At 41.3% G+C, this 20,742-nt stretch overlaps 1 protein-coding gene across 1 annotated transcript in view; it reads left to right on the top strand.

The window, feature by feature from the left end:
* kdm4ab (lysine (K)-specific demethylase 4A, genome duplicate b) overlaps positions 1 to 20,742 on the top strand; it is a 57,742-nt gene that overhangs the window by 5,799 nt on the left and 31,201 nt on the right. Inside the window, 8 exon segments of the mRNA XM_038269947.1 lie at positions 19 to 212; positions 5,604 to 5,653; positions 12,979 to 13,082; positions 13,174 to 13,311; positions 13,393 to 13,574; positions 16,625 to 16,782; positions 16,873 to 17,251; positions 17,253 to 17,541. Of these exon segments, the coding sequence (XP_038125875.1) occupies positions 19 to 212; positions 5,604 to 5,653; positions 12,979 to 13,082; positions 13,174 to 13,311; positions 13,393 to 13,574; positions 16,625 to 16,782; positions 16,873 to 17,251; positions 17,253 to 17,541 (1,494 nt within the window).

Below are 20,742 nucleotides of genomic sequence, written 5' to 3'. Positions count from 1 at the left end.
ATTAATGTGTTCTGGCAGGATGTGGAGCAGTGGAATATTTGTCGCCTGGGAACCATTTTGGACACGGTTGAGCGTGACAGCGGTATAACCATCGAGGGCGTTAACACTCCTTACCTGTATTTTGGTATGTGGAAGACCACCTTTGCATGGCACACTGAGGACATGGACCTTTATAGCATCAATTACCTGCACTTTGGAGCGCCCAAATCATGGTGAGACCGTCTACAAATTTCTATTGGAAGCTGTAGTAAATATCGTCTATTCCCCTTCTAATCTGCTGTTGGAATTTGAAATGAATTTTTGTTCTATTATTGTACAGAACACGTTTTCTAAATCAAAATTAAAAAAATGTTTTATTTCATACATATGTTTTGTAAATATATAGAATCCACCTTAATCCGTGTATGGTTCGTTCTTTGGTTTTTTCGTTTCAAAACAAAAACGAAAAAACAAAACCAGCACGTGGTTTTTCCGTTTTTCCGTTTTTTAAAACCTAAATCGAAAAAATAAAAAATCGAATTAATAGAAAATCAACAGCGTTCGAGTTTTGTTTTGCCATCTAAATGAAAATAAAATACGGTTGTTGTTTTAATATGTAGCGGTACCGGAAATGAAGTAAGTCGCCAAAGAAGAATCATTTACAGTGGATGAAGACGGCATCAAAACAAACCATTTCTAAATAAATGTCAATGGCTGTATGGAAGTAAATCTGTGTCGCTGGGATTTGAATTAAAAATGCCGCTGAAATTTAAATGTTGTATGTTTGTACTTACTGTTTCAGTGTTAAAATATATTCAGAACACATTTTTGACCTAAAAAAAAATTCATTGTCATTATTTCTACACAGTTGAAATTTCATTTGTTATTTTCTCTTCAAGCTAAAAATTCACATTACTATTTCAAAGTGATTACATTTTCAATACTTATTTTTCAGTGTTAAAAAAATCTGCATATAAAAAATTCAACCTTTCAAAATTCAAACTCAGTATTTTCAGCCTCCTGAGATTCAATTGGCTCTATTTCACCGTCTTAAATTAAGCGTCGAAATTCAGCGTAAAAAGGGAAGGGTTACTTCAGGTCACAGACATTAACGATGGATTGTGGCGTTCAACACCCAGCCAATCCCGTTACGTTTTCTTAGTCATGTGACGTGACGTTTGTGGCGCTCATACTGAAGGAAAACCAGCATGATGGAGCAGGTCATGAAAGCTAACGCTAACTCAACGGTGAGTTTATTACTTTAATTTTTCTGTAGTTGACAGAAAAATGAAACTGACCCAGTTGAATCTCAGGAGGCTGAAAATATTGAGTTTGAATTTTGAAAGGTTGAATATTTTTATATGCAGATTTTTTTAACACTGAAAAATGAGTATTGAAAATACTCTTTGAAAATACACTACTGAAAATACACTTTGAAATAGTAATGTGAATTTTTAGCTTGAAGAGAAAATAACAAATGAAATTTTAACTGTGTAGAAATAATGACAATTTTTTTTAGGTCAAAAGATGTGTTCTGAATATATTTTAACACTGAAACAGTAAGAACAAACATACAACATTTAAATTTCAGCGGCATTTTTAATTCAAATCCCAGCGACACAGATTTACTTCCACATGGCTGCACTTGAACCGTTTTCTGCATTGATTATCGAACTTTTTGAGAGAGGAAAAACACACTCTGAAATCAGTGATGCTTTGAGCCGCCAAGGAGCTCCACATTACTCGTTTCCATTTTGGTAATGCTAACTGAAAAGGTTCAAAATTGATGGCCCCTGGTGCCACACTCTAATCAGCTAATTAACTCAAACCACCTGCAAAAGCCTTTAAATGGTCTTTCAGTCTAGTTCTATAGGCTACACAATCATGGGGAAGACTGCTGACTTGACAGTTGTCCAAAAGACGACCATCGACACCTTGCACAAGGAGGGCAAGACACAAAAGGTCATCGCTAAAGAGGCTGGCTGTTCACAGAGCTCAGTGTCCAAGCACATTAATAGAGAGGCGAAGGGAAGGAAAAGATGTGGTCGAAAAAAGTGTACAAGCAAGAGAGATAACCACACCCTGGAGAGGATTGTGAAACAAAACCCATTCAAAAATGTGGGGGAGATTCACAAAGAGTGGACTGCAGCTGGAGTGAGTGCTTCAAGAACCACCACACACAGACGTATGAAAGACATGGGTTTCTGCTGTCGCATTCCTTGTGTCAAGCCACTCTTGAACCACAGACAGCGTCAGAAGCGTCTTGCCTGGGCTAAAGAGAAACAGGACTGGACTGCTGGTGAGTGGTCCAAAGTCATGTTCTCTGATGAAAGTAAATTTTGCATTTCCTTTGGAAATCAAGGTCCCAGAGTCTGGAGGAAAAGAAGAGAGGCACTTCATCCACGTTGCTTGAAGTCCAGTGTAAAGTTTCCACAGTCAGTGATGGTTAGGGATGGGAATCGAAAACCGGTTCCTGTTAAGAACCGGTTCCGTATTTTCCGATTCCATGGCATCGTTTGGCAGCTCACTGAACGATTCTTTTTTCGATTCCCGCAGCACCAGAGCCTAGAGCGCCGGCTCTGGGGAGCACGACTTACGTCACGTTTTTTACGTAAGTTACGTAAGTTACGCAAGTTACGCAAGTTACGCAAGTTGGAAGAACTATTCGAGGAGGAAGACAACGAGCTGCGGTCACTTTGTGAATCAAAGCCCCGTCTTTCCTTAGCCCAGAGGGTAGATCAGGAAATCCAGCTCTATAAAAGCTTGCCCTCCATCCCCTGCAGGGATAGCGCCACACTGTGGTGGTGGAACAAGCAAGATACGCTGCCCTTGCTATCTGACTGGCTGAAAACTACCTCTGTGTGCAGGCTTCCTCCACCCCATCTGAGAGGGTGTTCTCCACGGCTGGAGACACCATAAGCCCTGAAAGATCCTGTATCCTTCCAGAAAAAGCAGATATGCTCATCTTTCTGCAAAATAACTGTTAATTTTCCCTACTACTCTTTTATAATTAGTATTTTTTGTTATTTAAAATAGGTTATTATCCCATCATTTGTTATTAGACATTGTTGGTTATTAAGTTTGTTCTTGTATATTTATTTTTCATTTAAACACAGATGTTACTCCAGTTTCACATTTCCTGTGGACATCTTGATCTTGTTGAGTTTGTAAGATTGTGCAATAGTTAAGTAAACAAAGTTGATGCTGATAATCAAACTGTTTGTTCTCCTTTTTCCCCCAAATTGGAATCGAAAAAAGAATCGATAAAGAATCGAATCATTTCATAGAATCGAAAAGGGAATCGGAATCGTGAAAATCTTTTCAATTCCCAACCCTAGTGATGGTTTGGGGTGCCATGTCATCTGCTGGTGTTGGTCCATTGTGTTTTCTGAGGTCCAGGGTCAACGCAGCCACATACCAGGAAGTTTTAGAGCACTTCATGCTTCCTGCAGCTGACCAACTTTTTGGAGATGCAGATTTCATTTTCCAACAGGACTTGGCACCTGCACACAGTGCCAAAGCTACCAGTACCTGGTTGAAGGACCATGGTATCCCTGTTCTTAATTGGCCAGCAAACTCTCCTGACCTTAACCCCGTAGAAAATCTATGGGGTATTGTGAAGAAGAAGATGCAATACACCAGACCCAACAATTCAGAAGAGCTAAAAGCCACTATTAGAGCAACCTGGGCTATCATAACACCTGAGCAGTGCCACAGACTGATCGACTCCATGCCACGCCGCATTGCTGCAGTAATACAGGCCAAAGGAGGCCCAACTAAATACTGAGTGCTGTACATGCTCATACTTTTCATGTTCATACTTTTCAGTTGGCCAACATTTCTATAAATCCTTTGTTTTTATTGGTCTTCAGTAATATTCTAATTTTCTGATATGATGAATTTGAGATTTTCATTTGTTGTCATTTGTAATCATCAAAATTAAACAAAATAAACATCTGAAATATATGAGTTTTTATGTAATGTATGAATATAATATACAAGTTTAACTTTTTAAATGGAATTACTGAAATCAATCTACTTTTTCATGATATTCTAATTTTATGACCAGCACCTGTACATTACCACCACCTACTGGTAACTAAAAAAGTTATGTGTTGGGAGTTCAGGTCTTCATTTCCGGTTCTGCCATAAGGTCCAACGAATTAAAAACAAAATAAAAGTTTGTGTTTGGTTTAACCATTGCAGTAAAAAGAATATCCCAAAACTTACCGTTTTTTTTTTTCATTTTTACAAATGCCGTTTTTTTCTAATTTCGTTTTAAAAACGGAAAAACAAAAAAACACATGCTTGTTTTGTTTTTTCGTTTTGTTTTGAAACGAATAAAAAAACAAAGAACGAACCATACACGGATTCACCTTAAACATAGAATTATTCTGAAAACCTTTTTTATTAATTTTTTTTTCAAAGTTTCATTTCTGGATAGTTTTTTTTGTTGTTGTTGTTTTTTCGAGTTTTCATTAGTAAAACATGTTCTTTGCAACAAAATGAAACAAAATTCCTCTGTATTGTAATTGGAAGAACAGTCCCTACTGATTGTTTAAAGGGGTCTTAATTAGTGCTGGCATACCTGGTACGATATTTTCACTTTTTCCTCTCAGCTACAAATCAGATTATAAGATGAAACCACGCCGTTTAAAGGATTCACAGTCACTATATTTGTCCTTGCAGCGTATGGCCCAATGCTCTGATGCGACCTGACTGGTAATAGGGATGGAACGGTTTCTGAAAACCATCCGAACCGTTCAGTTCGACTGTCTCGGTCCGGTTCGCGTGTGTTGCGTTCGGTTCATGCGCTGCTCCTTTTTCTAGTAGGCAAAACGATTACACTCCAGAGCAGAAGGTGGCGGTACTGCGACCAAAGCCAACCACCAGTAGTAAACAAGAAGAAGAAGAAGCAAAGCAGCGTAGCCGGGTGTAGCAGAATAAAATCAGTTGTTGTGGAGAATTGTGTGGGAATGGCGAGTGGGAAAGAACAGGAGTTGGAAGACGCGCCAGCAGCACTTTATAGGTCTGCTGTATGGGACCACTTTGCATTTAGAGTGACGTACGATGACGGCGGGAAGAAAGCTGTGGATAAAAACAGTGTGCAAATCGCTCAGTGGGAAAACAAGGTTACTTCTTTCTCTCAGACAAAAAACACAAGTGTGCAAGTGAAATGGAGACTTTCTGTCAAACTGACAGACCGTAGTAGCCACGTTTGCTCAGCCATGTCTTTGTCCAAATACGTCGTCACCGTTTATTTTTAGGGCTTTCAGCACAAAATTGCCCAAATATCCAAGGCAGCGCGTTTCCCTCTAGTGAGCTTCATATTCCTCTTCTACTGGTTTGGCTTCTGGATAGACGAGTCTGAGTAGCTCCATCTCACTGCGGAGCTGAGTCCCACCTGGTTTTCAGACGTACAGTGTAAGCAGGTAGATCGCATCAGAGCTTCGGGTCACACAGTGTGAGAACAAACATCCTGAGCTGTGAACTCGCATTGTACAACTTTCCTAATTGTTAATGTGTTTGACATTTATATTTCAGAGCCTTTCTTCTTTTTTTGTTTGTTTACTTTAAAGAGCTTAACAAACATAAAATAACTTTTCTCTTTGTATCATTTGTAGGTATTGTGTTTCCCCAGAGCATGGAAAGAGACTGGAGCGTCTGGCTAAGGGTAAGGTAGCACACTGCTGGGATCTGTCCAGAGGAATTATTTTCTAGTAAAATAACAATAATTTTGAGTTAATCCGGTATATACACTATGCACGCACAAGCTGGATGGGTTTGGGGGGGTTCCAAAAAGGGAATCTTCAGAAACAAAACGTTGTATTAGATCTTGACCACATAGATTATTGATTAATGAAGTTAATCAGAGCACAGCTCATCTTAATATTCATGATCATACCTTAAAAGGAAGAAAACCTGTTGTTTCATTCTGGGGATTTTAACCAGGCTGCATTAGGGCTCATAGAACAGCAACCAAGCCCAACCAATGTTACGCACCCTTTTCAAGGCACTTTCCAGTTCACCAGATCATCCAGTCAGATTGATTCAAAGTTTTCTATCTAAGGAAAATCAGATGATGGCATCAACTTGTAGACTCTAAGGCAACCCCTCACTCTAAGCATGCTTGTAGCGACGGTGGAGAGGAAAAACTCACTTTTAACAGGAAGAAACCTCCAGCAGAACCAGGCTCAGTGTGAGCGGCCATCTGCTGAGGCCCACTGGGGTTCAAGGAGACAGAAGCAGACATAGAAAAAGAAGCATAGATAGAAAAAGCAGCTGTAAAAGGCAGACGAGCTCTGAGCCAGCTCCCATGTCAGAAGATGAAGACAGCACATCCAGTTAGTCAGAGAAAAGGACTGCACTGAAATACGGGCCGATCTCCATCATCTAGAAACAAAGGTGTTGATGGCAGCAGCACAGCTGATATTTCTCTCCAGGATGGAGTCACAGCCAAACAGGAACAGACCAGATGAAGCTACTGTGAGAAAAAGCAGAGAGAGCAGAACGTTAGAGATTGAACTAACAGATTCTGCAGAGTGGGAGAATAGAGATAGAATGATGAAAAAGGGGTCCCTATTGTTGAATATTGTTATAATATGGTTAAGTCATATTGTTTATATGTTTACTAAATAGAATGAAAACTAAATACAATTTGGGTTAAGATTGTAATGTTTGGTCATTTAAGTGTTTCTCCACTAGATGGCGTAGGGGCCATATGTCAGCCATGGTTGTTTAGTTTGTGATTCCTGACCAGCGAACAAGTCAGTGAATTTTCTAGAAGATGTAGCTCTATGTAAATGCTGGAAGTTGCCGCAGTTCAGAATTAAAGTTATATATAAGGAAATCGAATCTACAGTCGTCTTTTTCAGCAAGATTGGATGTTTCAGCTAAATCCACAACATTTTCTGGTGCCGAAAACACGGGATTACGTGAGTAAAAAGGAACTTTGTTGGGATCGAGCCGATAGCTGCTAACAAAAAAAAAAAAATGACGGAGCGACTTCAGAGATTAAAACAGAAACGGACTGTTCTGCGTGCATCTGTTACGAAGCTTGTGCAACAAATTCAAGCGGAAACAAGTGAGACTGATGTGAATGCTGACCGTTTGCTGGAGCTACTAGCCATGTTATCACAGAAGGAGAAAACCCTCCAAGAGCTTGAGCCAGAAATAGAGCAGGCAATTCCTCTGGAGGAGTTAGATGCGGACATGGTGAGGACAATAGAATATCAAGACAACACAAACTTATGGAGGACACGAGCAGAAAGAGCGATTGCCAGGGCTGCTACACAAGAACAACAATTTCTAGTGGACACCGCTGCATTATCAGGCACTCGGCTGAGTGATGCAAGTACACGGTCAACGGCAAGCAGACCCTCGGTAAAACTGCCCAAGCTTTCAATAAGCAAATACAACGGAGAAGTGTGTATGTGGCAAGAGTTTTGGGACCAGTTTGTGAACGCTATTCATGAAAATCCAGATTTAAGCAAAACTGAGAAGTTCACTTACCTGAAGTCCTACCTCACCGGTCCAGCTGCACGTGCAATTGCAGGGTTGAAGGTAACTGACACTAATTATGATGCCGCTGTAGACATGCTTAAACAAAGATTTGGCAGAAAAGAGCTAATTGTGAGTGCGCACATGTCTAAGTTGTTGAATCTGAGCCCAGTAAAAAGATCCTCGGATGTTGTTGCTTTGAGACAACTTTTTGATGATGTGGAAGTGCAGATCAGAAGCCTAGAAGCTTTAAATGTTGCGTCAGACAGTTATGGAGCTTTATTGTGCCCCATTCTCCTCCAGATGATTCCCGATGATCTTGCTCTTGAATACACTCGTAAAACAGATAAAGGAAAAAGGTGGGGGGTTGAAGATCTTGTTAGTTTTTTACAACAAGAAGTTGAAAGCAGGGAACGTGCTGTACATTTAACAAAACCAAGAGAAGTGAAAGATGCACCCGCTGCTTACAGACAACATTATAAACAGGATTTATGCAGAGAAAAGTGGAAAAGACCTAATGTGCCATCAGCTGCAGCACTTCATACTGGCAGTTCCAATTCACCACTCTGTTGCCTATTCTGCAACAGTACAAGCCACAAGTCAGAACAGTGCACTGAAGACACTGTCACAGGGAGGAAGGAAAAGTTAAAGAAAATGGGGAGGTGTTTCATATGCCTGAAGCCTAGACATCTTGCCCGAGACTGCAGATCAAAAAATGTAACATGCACTGATTGTGGAAGGAGACACCATGCTGTAGTGTGTGAGAAAGGAGAAGAATCAAAAGAGACCACAAAAGCTGCCGCGGACACCAGTGACACTGTAGTCTCATCAGTTATTCCACAAAATGCTAAACCGACTCCAGTAAGGTGTGAAACTGTGCTTTTGCAAACGGTGAGAGCAAGGATTAAAGGACCTTGGGGGGAGAAAATTGTGCGTTGTTTGATTGATGGAGGAAGCCAACGCAGTTTTGTTCATGAGAAACAAGTGAAAGATTTAAAGCTACCAGTGATGAAACAAGAGACATTAAATCTTCACACTTTTGGCTCAAAGAACCCAACAACCACCAGATGCAATGTCATAAAACTAATCCTTGAAAATGTAAGAAACAAAGAACAGAAATTTGAAATAGAAGCTGTCCAAACACCACAGCTTTGTACTGCAGTCATGAAGGTTCCCAGTGAGCACATTCAGCATCAGCTGGAGGAAAAGGGACTACCAGTAGCAGATGTGTCTACAGGAGACAAGGACGAGCTAGAACTTTCTGTACTTATCGGAGCAGATTACTACTGGAAAGTAGTCGCAGGCAAAACTGAAAGACTCTCAGATGCTTTAGTGGCTGTTGAAACAAGATTTGGCTGGGCAGTGCAAGGACCAGTAATGATGTCGAGTATGAATGAAGCAACATGTCTGCACATCGGAGTCAGTGAAAACCCAGTGGACATTTCTAACCAGTTGAGAGCATTCTGGGAAATAGAGTCACTGGGCATTTCCACCAAAGGAGAAGAAACATCGGATGACAAGAAAGCCATTGACAGCTTTGACAGGTCAGTCAAATTCATTAATGACAGATACGAAGTGGCATTGCCATGGCGACAAGACACGCCCAAGATTTCTGATAACAAAGGGGTTGCACAGAAAAGATTTAAAATGCTGAAAAGAAAACTGAATTCTGATGTGTCTCTGTACAAAAGATACAATAATGTAATAGAGGATTACACCGAGCAGGGAATTTGTGAGGAAGTACCTGATAGCAGTCTTTCAGGGACTGCTGATGTGACTTAGTACTTACCTCATCACGCAGTGATCAGAGAGGACAAGGTAACTACCAAGCTGAGAATAGTGTTTGATGCTTCATCACATGAAAAGGGTTGCTCCTCTTTGAATGACTGTTTGTTACCTGGCCCAAACTTAAATTCTGACCTAATGAGCATTTTGTTCAGATTTCGTCAACATCCTGTAGCCTTCACAGCGGACATCACAAAGGCGTTCCTGCAGATTTCTATCACTGAAAGGGACAGAGACGCTCTGAGGTTTTTGTGGCTCACAGGGCCCCCAGATGCAGAGAGCACAAGCACATGCATAATGAGAATGAGACGCGTTGTGTTTGGAGTAACTCCAAGTCCTTTCCTACTTGCTGCCACAATCAGACATCATTTAGAGAAATATCAAGACATCCTACCAGAAACAGTAAAAATGACGAGAGATTCGCTCTATGTGGATGATCTGATTGCTAGTTCAAGAAACTCAGACGAGGCCTACACACTTACCGCCGGAGCAAAGGAGATACTGGCTGCTGCAAACATGAACCTGTGTAAGTGGACAACAAACTCACAGGAACTAAAAGCTAAGTGGTCAAACTGTTCCTTTGACATGACACAAGAAACTGAGACACACGGAAATGTGCTAAAGGTACTTGGTTTAGTGTGGAGACCGGAAACCGACAACTTTACATTTGACCTTAACCACTTGATGAACATTCTACAAGGTAAAGAGAATACAAAGAGGAGTGTTTTAAGGTCATCTGCCAGAATATTTGATCCAATAGGATTTCTAACGCCATTTACTGTCCGTGTTAAGTGTCTGTTTCAGGAAATGTGGCGTCGGGGGCTGAACTGGGATGATGAGCTGCCTCCCGACCTTTCCAACGCATGGCAGCAGTGGTGCTTGGAGCTCACACAGATACACCAAATAGTCATTCCAAGGTGGTATGGAACAGAAAGGATGCAAGGTAAAACACAACTTCTCCATGTTTTCACAGACGCCAGTGAAAGGGCTTATGGTGCAGCTGCATATTTGCAAGGAAAAACAGCCAAAGGAAAAACGGTAACTGCACTCGTGGCTTCGAAATCCAGAGTGGCTCCAATCAAAACAATGACACTTCCCGCTTGGAGCTAATGGGAGCTTTAATTGGAGCAAGGTTGGCAAATAACCTGTTAAAGGCACTGGATATGCAAATCACCCAGCTGCAAATGTGGTCTGACTCCATGATAGTAATCCACTGGATTCAAAGTTCACCAAAGAAATGGAAACCATTTGTTGCTAACCGAGTAGTGGAGATACAGACTTTGACACCTCCTGAAGTATGGAAACACTGTAATGGTAAACAGAACCCAGCTGATCTCACCACAAGAGGACAATCTGCAACAAGGTTGAAAGAGGAAGAGCTTTGGTGGTCGGGCCCACTATTTTTGAGAGACAAGATACTTGGAACACCACCTTCAGAGGCAACACCAGAAGTGTTCTCAGAGGAAGAGGTCAAAGCAGAGCTCAAGGCAAGTCAAGTCATCGTACAGTTCAGTAACACCGATAGGCTGCAGACTGAGCCATTGTTGCAGTTGGAAAATTACAGCAAGCTGCAAAGGGTACTGAGAGTTACAGCATGGATTAACAGGTTTGTTCACAACTGTCGATCAAAGCAAAGGAAGGTGGGAGAAATAACAGCAGAGGAAATGTCAGAAGCTGAAAAGGTATGGATACGTGAAGCACAAATCCACAGTTTTGAAAGGGAAATAAAAGAGCTAAAAGCTGGAAAGGCTGTGCACAAAGATTCTAAGATTAGAGAGTTTAAACCCTTCCTCGATGAAAATGGTTTAATCTGTGTAGAGGGAAGGCTACATCAGTCAGATTTGAGTTTTACTGAGCAGCACCCGTGGTTGTTACCCTCAAGTCACAGATTTTGCCAACTTCTGATCAAGTACAGTCACGCGGATGTAATGCATTCAGGCGTGAGAGACACTCTTGTTCATTTAAGAGAAAAATATTGGATCCTACGCGCCAGACAGTTAGTCAAAAAATGCATTTCAGACTGTACCATCTGCAAAAGATTTAATGTGAAGGCAATGAAACAAACAACTGCACCACTACCCAGAGACAGAATTACAGAAGCGCCACCATTTGAAATAACTGGTGTAGATTTCGCAGGTCCACTGTATGTGAAGTCCAAGGGTAACATAGAAAAGGCGTATGTGGCACTTTTCACATGTGCCGTGACACGTGCAGTGCATCTCGAACTAGTATCAAGCCTAACAACAGAAGGTTTCCTCTTAGCACTGAAAAGGTTTGTTTCACGGAGAGGATTCTGCAGAATAATCTACTCGGACAATGCTCAAACATTCAAGAAAGCAGAAAAAGAACTAAAGGAGCTGTGGAAGGCCACAAAAGAGCCAGAGCTGTTGGAATATGCTTCTGAAAAGGGAATTAAGTGGAAATTCATTGCAGAGAGAGCAGCTTGGTGGGGTGGATTTTGGGAACGATTAGTGCGCTCTGTGAAGGGATGCCTCAAAAGAGTAATGGGAAGAGCATCTCTAGGGTTTGAAGAGTTAACATCTTTACTGTCAGAAATCGAAGCCACTATCAACTCAAGACCACTCACCTTTGTGTATAATGATTTAAAGGAACCTGAACCTCTGTCTCCAGCGCATTTTTTGATTGGAAAGAGACTCAGTTCTTTACCTCCAAGGCCTTTCTGCACAACAGGTCAGATAACAAATGCAAACCAAGAGCAGCTGACCAGAAGATGGAAATACCGTCACAGACTGATGGAAGAATTCTGGAACAGGTGGAGGAGGGAGTATTTGTTGGATCTCAGATCGGCTCACACTTGCAAGACCCAAAATCCCACGTCGCTTAAAACTGGAGACTTGGTTCTCATTGGAGATGACAAAATGCCACGTCTAACCTGGAAAATAGGACTTATCACCGAAGTGTTCCCAGGAAGAGATGGGCTGGTCAGATCCTGCGCGGTGCGCACCCCAACAGGGACGATGTTAAGAAGACCAGTTCAGCTATTATATCCTTTTGAAGTTAACAATTGAACTGTCTTCTTGGGGGGAGGATGTTGAATATTGTTATAATATGGTTAAGTCATATTGTTTATATGTTTACTAAATAGAATGAAAACTAAATACAATTTGGGTTAAGATTGTAATGTTTGGTCATTTAAGTGTTTCTCCACTAGATGGCGTAGGGGCCATATGTCAGCCATGGTTGTTTAGTTTGTGATTCCTGACCAGCGAAGAAGTCAGTGATTTTTCTAGAAGATGTAGCTCTATGTAAATGCTGGAAGTTGCCGCAGTTCAGAATTAAAGTTATATATATAAGAAAATCGAATCTACAGTCGTCTTTTTCAACAAGATTGGATGTTTCAGCTAAATCCACAACACCTATGTCCTCCAGCAGTCTAAGCCTATAGCAGCAGAACTATAGAGATAGCTCAGGATAACCTGAGCCACTCTAACTAGAAGCTTTATCAAAAAGGAAAGTTTTAAGCCTGGCCTTAAAAGTAGACAGGGTGTCTGCCTCACGGACTAAAACTGGTAGTTGGTTCCACAGGAGAGGAGCCTGAGAACTAAAAGATCTGCCTCCCATTCTACTTTTAGAAATTCTAGAAACCACTAGTAAACCTGCAGATTGAGAGCGAAGTGCTCTGTTAGGAACAGATCACTGACAAGTCAGGCATCTTTTAAAGGTAGTCCTCTAATCATTTATTTCTTTTCTTAGGTTTTTTTCCAGGTAGCTCCCAAAATTGTGAAGCCTTCTTAAGGCACAAAATGACTCTAATTTCTCCTTCGATTCTAAAGAAATATGGCATCCCATTTGAAAAGGTAACACCTGCCTATTTTTAAACTGAGTTAATTCCGTAGAACTACCTGGAAGCTGAAGTAGTTGCTGATTAGTTTATCAATGTATCTATAGATCACTCAGGAAGCTGGCGAGTTCATGATCACTTTCCCCTACGCCTACCATGCCGGTTTCAACCACGGTTTCAACTGCGCCGAGTCCACCAACTTTGCTACAGAGAGGTGGATCGAGTACGGCAAGCAAGCGGTTTTGGTGAGGGCCTGATAACGGTTCCATATTTTTATTGATGAGCCTAATTTAGCCGTTTTAACCTTTTTCTTTTCTTCCCCTCAGTGCTCGTGTCGTAAAGATATGGTGAAGATTTCAATGGATGTTTTCGTCCGGAAGTACCAGCCGGATCGCTATGAGCAGTGGCTGGCGGGGAGAGACACAACCCCCATCGACCATTCCCAGCCCACCCCAGAGGCCAAGGAGTTTCTGGGCGAGGTTGGCGGTGAGGATGGCGAGAGGAAAAGGTACGTTCATCTGTACCAACCTTTACAATCCAAAGAGTCGTTTTTGATTTCAGTCCAGCTAACAAATAGCTTTTAGAGCCACAAACATTATAAGACCCTTTATTTAAAAAGAATGAATGAAAAGATAACTTATATTCAATAAAAATGTACCACAGCAAATTTGTCATTTTAGATTTTATGTCTAAAAATAAGGTATACAAAGGAATAAATACATTTTCAGTTGGTTGTTGAAATCTGCCGAAAATTATGTTAAAAATACAAATTTTCCCATTTAGAAAAATATCCAAAAGATACATGAGCCACAGTTTTTTAGTTTGTTTGTAATTATGTCACAAATGTTTCCATTTAAATAATTACTTTGCCGTTTTTTTTTTTTTTTTTTTATCTTTATTGGATTTTACTCTGTAAACAAGTTATATTAGCTTTGTGCAGCAAGCGACCCGTCTTAAAATCCTCTCGTGTTTTCTGAGCATCAGATACTTAAATGCTCGTGACGCCCTCTGCTGGAGATGCTTCAAGATGCTCTGCGCAAGCGGCGTGAAATGTGCTGCTGGAACTTTTGTTGCGCCTTGATGTGCTTCAACCATAGACTGCACGTAAACTGGCTGCTTCTGCTGCTCAAGGCGTGTTCATTGTGAACGCAGCATTAGGTAATTAGAGAAAAAAAATCTATGCGAGAAATTGTTACAATGGGCACCGAAGCCGTGGAGCAGCTCTGGTGAGAGTGTTGGGTTTAAATCCAGAGAAATGTGAGTTTAAGAGGACGAAATGATCAAACACAGACAGGGATTTGCGACGTCAGCCTCTGCACAGTTTATGACCCTCCTGATTGAATCACAGGACAGAAATGTAGCATCTTATTTCTTCAATGTTTCATATGCACACCCATTAATTTTATAATTGTAACTCTAACAGAGAGGGATTCAGACAGATAATAGAGCAAAACACAAATAACACTGTTATCAAAGAACACTATTATCTGTTATTTACTTCCTTGATTTCTTTAGCACTGGTGACATCATCAACGCTAACCAAGCTTGATGATGTCACTAGACATGCAGCAGCCAGCGAGGGGTTAGATCCAGTTTTTTTTGTCAGTGGGAAAGGAGCCAAATACCGATTGTTAGCGGGTTGACTCGTGTTAACGTGCTATTTTCAGTGGGAAAGGGGCTTTAGACAGGCTCTGACTGGTAATCTATGATACCAGGCATTTGCCCAGTGGGCTGGACCTCATTTCAGTGTGCGAGGGCCGGCCCTTTTTAAATTATATCGACCCCAACAATTATTTTCAGGCCGAAGCTCCTACCTGTGACAGTAAATAACTCGAGGGCTCCAAGAAGTGATCCAATGTTGACTATCTAATTGATGCATGCAGTATATATAGCACTTCCTTGTCATGCACGGCCTTGTGACGGTTGGAAAATGGTGTAATTTTCTATTTCTTCAAACTGTAAAATTTTTGCAACAAACTAAATTATAATAAAACTAAAATGCTTTCTTTAAAAAAAAACAACTATAATGTTCCTCTCATATACCCCATTTACACTACCCTTGAAAAACCGATCCATGCTGAGACCGGTCAGAGCTCGGATCAGTTAACCAGGCCGAGCTCGGTTCTGACGACCGTTTACAAATCACGCTATCTCGGGTCCTCGCCTCCTCGCCTCCTAGTGACGATCTGCGGTATAACTGCCGGTATTGAGGGAGGAAATCAAGCAGTTGGTGGCAGTAATGCACCAAAAGTTGTATGCCAACCGCCATAAAACACAAGAAGAAGAAGACAAAGAAGGAGGGAATCAAGCAGTTGATGGTGGTAATGCACCAAAAGTTGTTTGCGAAACACCATAAAACACAAGAAGACGGAGGGAATCAAGCAAATCAAAATGGCGGCGCCCGTCACATTCAGAAAGTTATGCTTGATTGTTATTGCTGTACTTCAGTGTTTGCGGAGGGTCATTCGAGGACGGCAACCTTTCGTGGATTGACTTGATTGTTGTTTATAGTTGTTCTTCTTCTTCTGTTTTGTGTTGGTTGGCAAGCAACTTCCGGAGGGGCATTACCGCCAACTAGTGGAGTGGAGTGTGAATCGCGATGTGCAGCCAGGCGGAGATGACGCGTTCTGCTCATGCGCTCTTGTTATCAGAGAACCGAGCCAGGGAAAAACCGAGCCGAGCCCACCTCTGGAACTGGTCTGCAGTTATCTCAGTCCGGTTGTGTCTAGCTCGGTTCAGTTCAGTTTCCATTTACACACGATAAGTTATCTCAGTTACTGAGCTCGGACCGGTCTCGGCACGGTTTTTCAAGGGTAGTGTAAATGGGGTAATATTTGGCAATTTTATGTTGAATATTTTGCAAAAATATGTTGCAGTGCATGATGGTGTTTTGCACCTAAAGGCTAATCATTCTATTGGGTGGAGGGTGGAGGAATTGGGTCGAATTAAACCCAATTTAACATTAAAGGGCCACAGAGAAAATGCGTCCTTTAAGGAAACCGGCTGTATTTGATTAAATTTGCTACAGATTGTACTTAGATTGGTTGCATAAATCTGAACTTTAACGTTTGGTTTTTGTTCTAATCTGAAGGCAAAACTTTTAGCTCTATATAGAGCAATGCAAACATAATCCATCGCTTGCTAGCAGTGCTTTCCCGGTGTTTTAAACCTTGTGGATTAAAGTAGAACCTGGAATAAATTGCGAATTGCAAAAAGTCCCGCCAAGTTAGGCGGTGTAGATGAAAAAAATGCCAAGGCCAAAAATCGTTCCCAGTCTGAGCCTGGCTTTAGACTAACAACTAGTACCTTTAATCGTGCAGTAACTGAGTTACTAAACAAAAACCTGGTCTAACGAGCTATTTTCAGTTGGAAAACTGCTTTGTTGTATGTTATTGAATACATAAAGCATCTAATTTCAGTTGAAAACGTTTTATTTATTATCCTACGTAAACATGGAAACGTTTCCAAGCAAACTGCAGCTAAGTCGTTCCATATCGACAGCATTGGAAGTATGTTGGTAACATTTCTCCGCTCTCTTTCTTCTTGCTGATTCTGCAGCACACAGCGAATAGAAGCCAAACGACACTGTGTGTGTTTGGAGCTGCCCGATGAGGTTGTCCCCAAAGATGAGGATGACACAGCGCAGTATGGGAAGAGGCCCAGACTCAGCCTCATCCCTCACCGAACTGCTGTACACGAGGGCAAAAGAAACAAAGGTGAAGTTTTTGGTAAGCTGTCACCGTCCTATTGGCTCTGTAAGGAAGGAATGTTTTCAAATATTAAGCGATTTATTGTTTTGTTTACAGGGCCGCCAAAGTTGGTTGTCACACCAACAAAGCTTACTCTGATCGATCCGTTTCACAGGGGTGTGAGTCAGAGCAACGGTGACGGAGGCCGTCCTCCTCATTACACCAAGACTCGAGCACCCGCCATATCTTCTCATTCAAGGTCCAGAAACGGACATCTGTCTGTTTCCGCGGAGCAGAAGTGGTCCGAAACATCCGCCCAACATGGGCGCAGTATGGGCGTGGCCAGCCTGCTCTTCCACAGGACTCTGAGTCCGAAGGACACGCTTCAGGTGCAAAGCTACACGCTGGAAAAGCAGCAGGATCGTCGCACGCAGCTGCACGTCCACAGCTACGCCAGGGAGCACCAGCCCCGCCATCCTCAGAGCCAAACCGACACCCCCGGTTCAGGCCTTATCCCCGACAGGCAGCCATGAGATGGTGGACGCCAAGCCTCAAGCTCGGGCTCTTCAAACAGCAGAGGGACCTGCTCAGCCAGAGGCGATCAGGCCACTGCTGCTGGAACACAAAGACGCCAAGCCTGAGAAACTAGAGCTGATCCAAGGCCCAGTTATGACCAAGAAAGTTGAAGTTGATGTCTTTAACAAATCCACCATCCCACCGACCCAAACACCAACCCATGACCTCAGCAAAGGCAGGATGGAGGCTTCCAGAGTCAATAAGCGGAAGGTCTGTGTTTCCTCCGCTGAAAAAAGGTTTCATGCTCCCAGAAAACCTTATATGAAACTTTTTAAAGGATTTCTTTTGTAAGACTGTGCCTTGCTAACCTAATCTCAGGTCTATATTTAACATCTTCTCTTATTAACTTTTTTAATTAATTCTTTCTTTGCCTCACTTCTCGGTGTCCCTGACAAGCCAACGAGGAACAGCTAGATATTTGCCCCTTTTTATTGTCTGAAACAGTAAAGCCCGTTTTAATTTTGTGGTTTCTTTGCTTTGACCCAGAAATTAGACAGAGCCCAAAGTTTTGGTCAGTTGTCCTGTTGGGAAAAGCAAAGGAATCCGGCCGGTTTAAAGAAAATCTCCTGCACAAGTTCTGCGTTATCTGAGCTGAGGGGTGAAGTAGGGCTGGGCGATATGAAGAAAATCTAATATCCTGATATATTTGGGCTATATCGCAACACATGATATATATCACAATGTGTTTAAATTACCTTTAAAAACAATAGAGTGCATAATATTTCACTGATATACTCATTCAAACCCTTTGTTTCAAATTTAAAACCATTTATTTTAACCAGCTCGAAGCTTTTCTGCCACATGATGTCTTTAGGAAATAAGGCAAAAACACGATACTAAATAAAATGGAAAATAAAAAAGTGCTCTTTTTCTACATTGTTTAAAAAAAATGCTGAATGAAAAAAGAAATTGACCTCAAATTACAAAAACAAAATTGGAATTACTGTCCAAAAATTAGGGCATTATGGGAGCATCTCCAATTTATTAGCGTTGTTCTTTACATGTTGGAGATTTTAAATAAGCATACAACATTGCCAAGTTTAGAGAACGCCTGCAAAACCTCAACCGCAAAACATTGAAATAACATCATAAATAGCGTCTGTGATTTCCCTCCATCTCTTCCTTTTTCTCTCATATGGCATCGCTTTTTTAAACGACGAGGAAAACGCCATCGGCTTCACTGATTACTTATTTAACGTTTTAATTGGTGTGCGGGGAAACGATGACATGCAGATGTTTTTTTAGTTGGTGGAATAAATTCTTACTCCTACCTTTTGCAGCAATGGTTTTTACGGCACGTTTTACAAATTAGCGCCTTTTGTTCGACGTCCTCGATGTGAAATCCAATCCACTGCCGTGTATCGCTCAGCTGAAACACCTGCTGTCACCATATTTTGTTTGCCGGTTGCTGTAGTGTGCATGCGTACTGCGAAGAAAATAATCCTGTTTGGAGGACGGGTTTGTGATGCATTCAAAGTGTGTGGGGGAAACTAAAACTCTCAGTGAAATAGATGCGGATGGCTTAATGTTAGGGGTGTAAATCACATCCATCATGGCGATTCGATTTCAGTATGGATTTCCTGACCCAACGATTCGATTATTTTCGATACTCAAGAATAAACCACGATGCGATTCGATTAATTAATGAATTTTTTTTTTTTTTTAAGACCCTACAGGCTAAACAAAGTTTCAAGTTTGAAATAAATCAATGAAAGCTGTAATATTGTTATGCCTTTTTTTTTTTTTTTTTAGAAACAACAGCAAATAACAGAAGTAGAAAAGTTGCATCAAAAAATAGTGCAGAAAATCAGTGCAATGAGTCCAAATCAATACCTTGGCTCCAGACGTCCCGCCCCCTCCACAGACGCTCCGCTGCTCCTCTCCCAAATTGTAGCTGACCGCAGACAGTGCCGCAGACAGGAGGCCGGCTTGTTTTGTTTTTATGACCTAAATTGCGGAAAACAACTCGTGAAGTTTGACCCTCTAGAAGAGCGAGGTGCGCGAGAAAGCTGGGAGCCTTTTCCCACCTGGATCTCCGCTCTTTTTGGCCCTCATGTCCCTCCGTCGTCGGACTAAACTCGCCCCCACTTCCTCGCCGCCTCGGCCGTATCTATACCCACAGCGTGTAGCGCAGACCACGCTTCAATATTGAGCATAAATCAAAAATGTCTGCATCAAGCTCACTGCGACACACTGCTGTAAGAGTATAACCAGGAAGCGAGGTTGGAGGGCAAAATAGGTTTAGCGCCACCGCAGCACGGGAGGGAGAATTACGCCCAGGAGCAAATGGATAAAAATAAACCGGAGGGGAAAAAAAACATGAATCGATTCTCTTGCGGACGTATCGATGCATCGGATCGTCGGCTGTTGGATCGATGCATCGATACAAAACGATTATTGATTTTCTTTCAAATTAGCGCCTTTTGTTCTACGTCCTCGGTGTGAAATGCATTCAAAGTATCTGGGGAAAAATAAAACTCAGTGAAATAGATGCAGATGGCTCATATTCGTCATGCGAATTTGTACTTATGGCTGCGATAGTGTTATTTTAACTATCATGTGTGGGAAAACACATGATAGTTAAAACGATATATTAAACTCCTCGATAGCAGATTTAGAACAGATAAAGCAAGCTAACACCAGGTTGGAGGAATTTGGTCGAGTTAAACCCAATTTAACATTAAAGAGACACGGAGAAAACACATCTTTTAAGGAAACCAGCTTTATTTAACTAAATTTGCTAGGGATGCACGATATAATCGGCCCCCTATCGGTATCGGCCTTAAAACTGAATATGGGACATCGGCCACCCCACCGATATTTAACCCGATATTTGATCAGCTTCTGAGTTTCTAAAGTCTAAAAAAAAAAAAAGTACTTCTTCTTCTTCCTCAAAAACTTCTTTTTTACAGACTTAAAAACTTCTAAAGACGAGAGAAAAAATATTGATACATATAAATATCCCAATATCTCCATATGCTGATATATTGCCATTTAAAAACACCGTATCAATCTCTTTTACTAATGAAATATTGCTATATGTCATCGTTATGCTACGAAATCCCCCAAAAATTCACAAAATGTTGCCATATTTTTATATGTTGATATATTGACGCGGTATCGATCTATTTTACAACAAAATCTCACAAGAATTTGTAACAGAACGAGGAAATTTAACGAGATTTTGAAAGTAAAGTAGATCGATACCGCGTTTTTAAAAATCAATTTGATATCAGCATATAAAAATATATGAGTATATTATTTTTCTAAGTGTCAGAAATGGATAACAAAACTGCTATTTTCAATGACTAAATATTTTTAACATCGGTATCGATATCGGTTATCGGCTACATGAGTTTTAAAATATCGGATATCGGCCAAAATCCCAATATCGTGCATCCCTAAAATTTG

Source organism: Cyprinodon tularosa, unplaced genomic scaffold (assembly GCF_016077235.1).
Source record: "Cyprinodon tularosa strain WSP-4 unplaced genomic scaffold, ASM1607723v1 ctg744, whole genome shotgun sequence".
In the NCBI taxonomy this organism is placed as follows: domain Eukaryota; kingdom Metazoa; phylum Chordata; class Actinopteri; order Cyprinodontiformes; family Cyprinodontidae; genus Cyprinodon; species Cyprinodon tularosa.
The sequence above is the reverse complement of the archived record's forward strand: the minus strand, read 5'-3'. Positions and strand labels throughout refer to the sequence as shown.